Raw genomic sequence first — 8,686 nt, 5'->3', positions numbered from 1 at the left:
TCTGTGAAGGATGGATCGCAGTGCTGATTTGATTTCCTGACGCGGGTCGAGGAAACCACTTGTTTGTAGATCATGTATTCATGTTGCTGTTGGCATCATTGGTCTGCCCTGAAAATTCCCCCCAGCATCGGACTTGGATAGGCACCAGGAGAACGTATCCAGTGATAGATATCCATGTCGTTTGCTGATTATATACTTGGGGATGCCTGTAATGTCACATTTCATTCGATTATTACAACTTGTGCTCTGTCTGTCTGCCTACAAATCACCATGCCTAGTTTCTGCAAGCCGTGCTCGGGTAACCAGAAATGTCGTTTTGAGTTTGGACCTCTATGGCTGACAGTTCCAGTTCCACTTCGTGTGATGTAGTGTCTTTGGCTTACCAAGCTAATGGTCTGTTTGGCAGTTCAGTGGTTTGTAGCTTGCTCTGATCTCAGGGGTAAATCGTAGTTTAAGGTATCCCCTAGCCTTGCTGAACTTTTAGACTAAGTTATCACTTCTATCTCTGTTTAAACCTTTGTTCTGGTGAGACTTTGGGTCCAAAGTGACCATGTAAATATTTGTAACTAGTATAGTTAAATTTATTGACCGTAGGAGCCTCTCCTGCTGTCTGGTTGCTCAAAAAAAAAAAAAGGAGGGGTACAATGATTTGAATAGGATCCGAGGTATAATGTTACGTCGACGCATGGTCGTCATACTTTGTTCATAGTTTCAGGCAAGCAATTGGACATGGGACTGCCTAGGAGAGAGTCAATATCTTTTGGTGTACTTCTGAAGTTCTCTAGTCATGTGTTGTCTTGTCCATGTGACTAGTTTGCTGCAACTTGACCTCTGGATGGTGGATTGATGGATATGTACTGTTCTATAATTATCTCATACCACACACTGAAATGCCTATTTGATTGGTAAGTGAAAACATTGTTTTCTGCAGTCCCTTAGCACATTACAAGACGATCATGTCTTGACAATGTAGAATGGACGCGAACATGAATTTGGAAATGCATCTAGTGTTAACAGCATGGCATTTATTATTGTTGAATTTTACTCGATCCTCTGTTGTGGTTTGGCATTCGTTGATGCAGCATATCTCAGGAGCGTTTCAGTTTCATAGACTCAACCAATCTTGCAAGTTCCAACATATATTTGCACAAACATAGTGTTTTTTTTTTCAGAGTAAACTCAAGTATAGACCATATATTATTATTTTGAACATTACATATATGATATATCACAACTCTTGAAGCTGGCCTGTTCCTCTCATCAACAAGAATGTTGGTGGTTTTGCCTACCTTCCGGTATGAAATTGTGGTGACTTCATCAGAATGATGGAACACTAGATATCCTGACAATGAAATATGAGAAGAACACTAGGATAATTCACCATATTTGATTTACCATGGTCATTCGGTATGCACTGGTGGGATTGTTCAGTAGTTCATGTAAATAGGTAGAATTTCATAGATGAAAGGCTCAAATTTGTCCAGGTAGATGCGATAAAGACACGTGTTTGTATAGTTTTCCCAAGAAATTGTTTGAAATGTGGGATGGGCTTTGTAACCTTAGTTGAGGATGTTTTTTTTCCCGAGGTAAAGCTTAGCTGTGAATGTTTTTCATAAGTAAAGTTGCCTTTTACATGTCATTGGCTTTAAGAAATGCAATCATTGTCTGGGCTTTAAGATTGAGGTTTCTATACATGTGGTGTTTGTTAACCATGCTCCCTCTGCATTTCCACTATACACCTGCATGATTCTCGTTGGGTTGAAGATAAGCATCTGATCTTTAAATCACAACTTTTGCAGGTGAAAGGTTTGCACGACCACTTGGACGCCCGTTACAAGGCTCTCGACAAGCGGCTTGCAGCTCTGGAAGCCCAGAAAAGCGCCGACTCCTCTCCGTCTGTGGACGCGCCATCGGGCTAGTCGTCCGCCTGTCCATCACGAGGCTTGACAAGTGGATGATTCTAAGTCTGTTTACTTTTAACATGCGCGCGCTATCTGCTTCTCCTTTGAAGGCAAGGGGCCTGTGACTGACAGCGAAATAATATAGCGAACGGTTTTTGTTTTGTTGTGTGGGCAAGAAGAATCTTGTGTTTTGTTGCATGATGATGGGGGATACATCAGATCATTGCAGCCAATTTCGCGCTTGCTGTCGCTTATCCCGGGGATTCAACCCGAACCCTTTATCAACGCCCCTCGATTTCTCGGCTGTTCGTTTTCACTAGCAATTTAGATGGTTTATGTTGCCTGGCTTTTTCGCACTTTTGATAGTCTTCGCTGATGAAGAGAAAAATAGTGTTGTTGGCTGATCCATGCTTGCACGTTTTATGGAGAAGAAAAGAAAAGTCCAGCTGATAAGCGTTGGTGGTATCTGCAAAGTGATCCGATCCAGCTCAACATCACCTTGTCCATTCGCCACGGCGACCTGCGTTGTGTTGCGTGTGGCCATGCCTCTTTGCCGACCTCTGTTGCCACTTGCCTAATTCCCCTTTATAATTTCTGTCAAATTGCTGCTTATTGGCTAGGAATGGTTCAGACCTGTGATTGATGATAATCAGAGCAAGTAATCGGGAGGGGCAGTTTGATTATTGGCATTAGGCAAGGGCTGCTTTTATCGAGATCTTGGACTGTTGTAATTAATCAATCATATCAAGGTCGAACTTAACTATAGCCATTATCGGCTATCATTATTGGGCTCCCACCATCTGCAGGCACAGAAGAAGATGATCATTAACTGGCTGAAGCATTGTTTCCACCACTATTTTTTCCATGTATGAGAATGCAAGCTAATAGTCAGCGCAACAGCATAGTATATACTCCCTCCGTTCCTAAATATTTGTCTTTTTAGACATTTCAACAAGTGACTACATACGGAGCAAAATGGGTGAATCTACACTCTAAAATATGTCTACATACATCCGTATGTAGTAGTCAACCATGCCAAGAGGCCGGGTTAGTCGTCCCCTGAATAGGAAAATAAACATGCGTTGCGCACTCGCTTCCTGCACGATTTCATCCTCTACCGAAGTCCGGGTACATGTAGTAGTAGTATTTTGCTTCGAGTTCAATCATGTTGGAGGGATGCTCGGTCGCCGAATCATTGAGGATCTCTTTGTGTTTCTTTTCCCTGAAACTCATTGAAAATTACAACTAATTCACAGGATTGGGCCAAATCCAGCACACCGCTGCTGTACAATGATGTGCTTAGGCAGTTAGGTCAGTTAAGGCTGATTGAGGTGGATTATGACAATCCAGTTCTTCCAATCAGTTCTTTGTCAATTGTTCTCTTTGGCTAACTAGATAATTGGTTTCACGACTGTTTTTTCATAACAGATTATTATAAATTAAGTTTAGTATAGTATGCTGCAGCTCAACAACTGCAAACAGAGCCTAATGCATTTCCCGTCGAATCATTTTTTTCGATCAAAGGGGAGCCCCCCGGGAGGCTCCATTTCATAGAAACGAAACCACGACAACCATACAAAACATCTCGACTAAAACCAGGTTCTGAAAGCCACCGAGGCAAGGGAAAGGAAACGACAACATCAACCATCCCGTCAATGTCGTGTGGGTCTTCCGTGTACTCTGTTTTTACCATCCATCCATCATCGCCGCCGACGATGCGGCAGTCAATTGCCCCACGAACTCTTCCGCCACAGATACGGCTGTCGTCGGGGCGCCCCGCTTCAAAACCCAGATGACCCCGCAGACAAGTCACGACGAGAACCGGCGGACGGCAATGGCCTCCTCCTCCTCCTCCCCGGCGGCTCCGTTGCTCCGACCTTGGCAAGATGACCGGGACCGGGACGACGCGGCTGCTCGGAGCGACGGTGGGAGTCGGCAGGAGCAGGTACTGGTTCTTGGCGATTTGAGCTTGGGAACTAGCTTGTGATAGATTGCTGATGGTTCTTGTTTGTGCTGCGAAGGGGGTGATGCGGAGCTGGGCGGAGGCGGCGCTGCTGTGCTGCGGCGCGGGCTGCGGCGACGCGGAGCGGCTGTGGCGCAGGGTGGTGCTGCGCAAGTGGCTCAACGTCGGCGCCGGCTCCGGCGACTCCGACTTCAGCGCCGACGAGGCCGAGGCCGAGGCAGACGACGACGAGGAGCCCGGCCACCAAGGTCCGCCCATCTCTTCTCTTCTTCAGTGACCCCTTCCCCCATTTCCTGCGCACGATCTGCTCTGCTTCGAAGCAAGATGGGGGGATTTCTTGTGTGGGGATTGGAGTGCAGACAACCACATTGCGAATTCGCAACGCAGATAGCCTCACAATGGATAATTGCCAGCTCAATTGTTCATTGGTCGCTTTCTCGTCTGAGTTCATCGTGCTGCAGCATCATGAGCGCCACCAGTTCAGTTTCGTATGGGTAATGGCCACGAGTGCCGTATGGGTCATCTACCTGGTCGATGGCGACCTCCACTGTGATGTCCGGCTGCTAATCCACTTTCTGCAGACCACCGTTTTCGTTTGGCATATTGCCATACTCGACATTTTTAACCAGGAGAAAGGTTTGGTTCGAGGAGTTTGAGGATTCCAAATTCCTGATGCCTTTTTTGTTTCGTCTCAAAGCCTGCTTGAGCCAAAAGGGTTAGCGAAAAGTTTGGCCGCTTTTGAACACCGCCTTTTCGAGGCTGCCCCTTTGATGCAGAAAGGGGAAAAGAGCAAAGAATGTCTGTTAATTTGTACTGTGCCATGTAAATCCATAGCGCTTTATATGCATAGGTTTATTCAGCTTAAATCTGCAGATTGATATCGATCATCATACGTGTTCTGACTGCCATGTTCGTTCCATTTGTGCAGAGAAGTGCTGCTGTTGGGAACACAAGCTGTATGATGAGGAAAGGAGATTGCGTGGACTTGGTGCGGGCACGATTGGTAATTTAATTGTTATCTCATTTGTTGGAGAAGAATATATGGACAAAACAGTTGTTGGCAGTTCAATTTTCTTCTATATATTTTCCCCATAAGAGGAATTGGGTCCTACGTTATATCCATGCCAGCAAATAGGCATTGCGTAGTGGTGATAAAAATATCAAAAAATGTGGATAGTGCTTTTCCACTTTCTGTGAATAAATATAAATATTTCAAAACAACTTTTTTTATGGTAAAGTACAAACGGTCTGGCTTTACATAAAGCCAAATATTTCAAAGAAATATATGCGTGATAATTTGGAAGCACCTGGATGCCTTTTAATATGCGTTTCGACTTGCTATGAAGCCTGTTTTGTTACATAAACGACTGTTTGGTAAGCCATTCGTTGACACAAGCATCTGTTTGACCTGGGTTGACAATTGCTTTATATGCTGATGCAAGCTGTAATTTGTAGGTAATCAAGTGAAGGCTGTGCCTGACAGACCTAAGAGGTGCAATTCAGAGACACTTCGTGCTCAGTATATCGATGTCGCTGAACTCAGGTATATAGCTAGACTTATATATTGCTCCCCTCTTATCTTTGGCCTTTTTGACAGCATCTTCGTAACATCCTGTGTGGTTACTGAAATAAAAGCTCATATGCCTGGTTTCTGTCACATAAAACATTTCAAAAGATTTAATACTAACTAATTGAACCTAGCTACAATTAGGCTAATAAATGCTACTCCCTCGGTAAATTGCTTCCAACCTTCGAGGTTTTACATGCAGGATTTTCGTAGGGACATGGAATGTTGGAGGCAGAGTTCCACCTACTGACTTAGACATTCAAGAATGGCTGGCGATGGAGGAGCCAGCTGATATTTATGTTCTCGGGTAAATCACTGCTAACAAACTTTCGATTGCACGAATGTTCATTCTTATTTTGGAAGAAGATATGTGGCACAGATTCACACAAAATAAGCTGTCACAATCTGACATAGGCATAGCAGTTACAATCTTGGGAAATCTTAAAAAGCTGTTTCTGGATCATCCACTTAAAACATACTCCTCTGTAACTTAATATAAGATGTTTTTTGATACTGTCATAGTGTCTGACAGTGTCAGAAAACGTCTTATATCAAGTTACGGAGGGAGTATCTGAAAAATATTTGGTTATCGGCTGGTATCTAATCAGTTTTTTCATCCGTGTCACACCTTAGCTTATTATTTGGCTAAGATGTGATTTGTTGTGGTGCACTACTGCCATTATTTTGGATGAAAGGCCCATGGCCCTGCTTTTTATTAAAGCCACAGTTCAAGCCGCACCAAACATTCCCTTAGTTTATATTTACCATGAAATTTATGACCATCTTTCAGATTTCAAGAAATTGTCCCACTAAATGCTGGGAATATATTCGGTGCTGAAGATGACCATCCAGTTGCAGTCTGGGAACATATCATTCGTGAAACTTTGAATAAGATATGTCCATATAAACCAAAGCACAAGTGTGTCAGCGATCCTCCTTCACCATCAAAGTTCAATCCATCAGATTATCTTGTGATGGAAGATGATTTTCTTAGTGAGGCCGACAATGAAAGTGAGGGGGAACTTCATCCATTGATTGGACAAGACATTAATCCAGTTACTAATGATAGTGGCGTTTGTAGAACATATGAATACTCCACCTCTGCTTCCAGTGAAAGAGTTCACGAAGGCGAAGACTTCAGCAAGATGCTTCCAGTAAATACTTCCCATCACTCCCACAACTCAAGTCATACGCTTTTTAGATCTAATCTGAAAGAACCAAACAACCAAGCTGGTCACTTGGAAAGGCCTGGAATGATTTGGCCTGAACAACAATTGGATATGCAGGTTCATCTTATTCACGACAGCACATCAGTTACTTCAGTGAAGACTCGAACAGCTTCTGCGTCTTTCAAATTGAGACATGAGAATTCTAATGGTTTTCCAGAAGATAATCTAGACCATGATGTTAGTACCGATAATAGAGTCGTTAAGAGGAAAAATTCAAATTTTGTACGGATAATAAGCAAGCAAATGGTCGGAATATATCTTTCGGTGTGGGTTCAGAGAGGCCTTAGGAGGCACATTCAGAATTTGAGAGTATCAACTGTAGGTGTAGGCGCGATGGGTTACATTGGTAACAAGGCAAGTGCCAAACTTGATCTTATTTTCTCTCATCACTCATTTTGCATTCATTTGTACTTCATGCCGAAGTTTTCATTTCATTGACTTGCCTTGTCATCTCATATCAGTTCTTATTAGATTCAGCATGAATACACTCGTCGGATACTATCTGATTTACAAAATCATCTGATGACATTTGTTTCTGCAATGCTCCAGGGATCAATATCAGCCAGCATGTCTATATATCAGACACCCTTTTGTTTTGTATGTTGCCATCTTACATCTGGTGAAAAGGATGGAAATCTAACAAAGAGAAATGCAGATGTTGAAGAAATCCTTCGAAGAACGGTATTTAACCCAGTTCATAGAGTCAGCATGCCTAAGGGAATACATGACCATGAGTAAGTCGGCAAATTTGTGTCGCCTGAATCTTTGCTATCCTCCAATGCAATCATTTTCTCAATTGCTTACATATGCGGCCATTTCATAAATTTCAGAAAGATTATATGGTTTGGGGATCTCAACTACCGAATCAACCTATCATATGAAAGAACACATGAACTTATCTCCAGACAGGAATGGGATTTATTGTTTGACAATGATCAGGTAATTTAATGGTTCGGTACATAAATTACTACCTGTAGTATTTCCAGCTCACGCTTTTGCTGTGACAGCTAAAATGGGAACTGACGAAAGGGCGTACATTTGACGGTTGGATCGAAGGGGTGATTAGCTTCCCCCCAACATATAAATACGAATTTAATTCAGATAAGTATGCGGGTGACGAGCCAATATCCGCAAGAAGAAGACCTGCATGGTATGCTATCTGCCTAATTAAGGTCCTGCCTTTTTGTTTCGCACATTTAATCTGATAAGATCCATCATAGCTCATGTTTGGGCATTAGAACCCAGGATAAATAAATGTTGCATACTTCTGTAGGTGTGATCGGATTCTTTCATATGGAATGGGCATCAGGTTGGATTCTTACAGAAGGGTGGAGCTTAATCTTTCGGATCACCGCCCGGTGTCCGCTGTCTACATGGCCGAGGTTGAAGTTTTATGCCAAAGAAAGTTTCATAAGGCTCTAACATTCACCAATGTAGAGGTAGATGATCATCTTTTATTGGAGAGATAAAGCACTTGTTGAATGAAGAACCCTGGACTGTGAGTGAACATGCTGTTCTTAGCTCAAGGCGCAATGCCGGTAATTTCAGACAAGTTACCAGAATGTACAGAAGCAGATAGGGGTGGCAGTTTGATGCATAATAGGGATTGGGTTGTGGGTGTGTGTTTCCGACCAAATTGGTCGTCCTGTAAACGAAAAGAAGAATAAAAGGTAGTCCGACTCCTCAGAAGAGGATCAATTGTTCATATCTAACAGGATCTGCAGAGAAATGAGTAATGTTCTGCCCTTTTTCTTTATCGAGGTACCGTTCTTGCTTCTTTTTTAATGTCTTTTTTTTGCGAGGATTCTTTTTTAATGTCTGATGATGGTTAGCCACTGAAGATAAGAGCCGGAGCTGCTAAGTACATACATGAAAAAAAAGTATTTCAGACCACATTGGCGAAGCTGAAATTTCCTGGATTAACGATTCAGAAGCATCTTGTTACTTTCGAACTTGAGTAGAGCAGGGCAGATGTTCAGTAAGTTCTTCAGACAACATAAAAGTATTTCAGACCACATTGATCCAA

The 8,686-nt window shown here is 42.8% G+C and overlaps 2 protein-coding genes across 4 annotated transcripts in view; both read left to right on the top strand.

Moving 5' to 3' along the window:
* Nucleotides 1–2,205, top strand: part of LOC119288513 — a 2,776-nt gene extending 571 nt beyond the window's left edge. The window contains exon 2 of the mRNA XM_037568126.1: nt 1,800–2,205. Coding sequence (XP_037424023.1) covers nt 1,800–1,919 — 120 coding nt within the window. The 3' untranslated portion in view covers nt 1,920–2,205. The remainder of the gene's footprint in view (nt 1–1,799) is intronic.
* Nucleotides 2,206–3,542: 1,337 nt separating this feature from the next.
* Nucleotides 3,543–8,420, top strand: LOC119288488 (type IV inositol polyphosphate 5-phosphatase 3-like). Of its 3 annotated transcripts, XM_037568109.1 has the most exons (11): nt 3,550–3,846; nt 3,923–4,112; nt 4,793–4,867; nt 5,320–5,407; nt 5,634–5,738; nt 6,222–6,585; nt 6,718–7,014; nt 7,210–7,394; nt 7,491–7,599; nt 7,668–7,810; nt 7,934–8,420. In XM_037568109.1, exons 1-11 carry the CDS (start codon nt 3,694–3,696, stop codon nt 8,127–8,129), a joined length of 1,905 nt encoding a protein of 634 aa, XP_037424006.1. In that variant the 5' UTR covers nt 3,550–3,693; the 3' UTR covers nt 8,130–8,420. The 3 variants fall into 3 exon arrangements, with proteins under 3 accessions (XP_037424014.1, XP_037424006.1, XP_037423999.1); XM_037568117.1 differs by having other exon boundaries at nt 3,543–3,846; nt 6,222–7,014; nt 7,668–7,832; nt 7,934–8,067; XM_037568102.1 differs by having other exon boundaries at nt 6,222–7,014.
* The last annotated feature ends 266 nt before the right edge of the window (nt 8,421–8,686 follow it).

The sequence above is a fragment of the Triticum dicoccoides genome, chromosome 1A, assembly GCF_002162155.2.
Source record: "Triticum dicoccoides isolate Atlit2015 ecotype Zavitan chromosome 1A, WEW_v2.0, whole genome shotgun sequence".
Classification (NCBI taxonomy): Eukaryota; Viridiplantae; Streptophyta; class Magnoliopsida; order Poales; family Poaceae; genus Triticum; species Triticum dicoccoides.
This window is presented reverse-complemented; position numbering and strand designations above follow the sequence as displayed.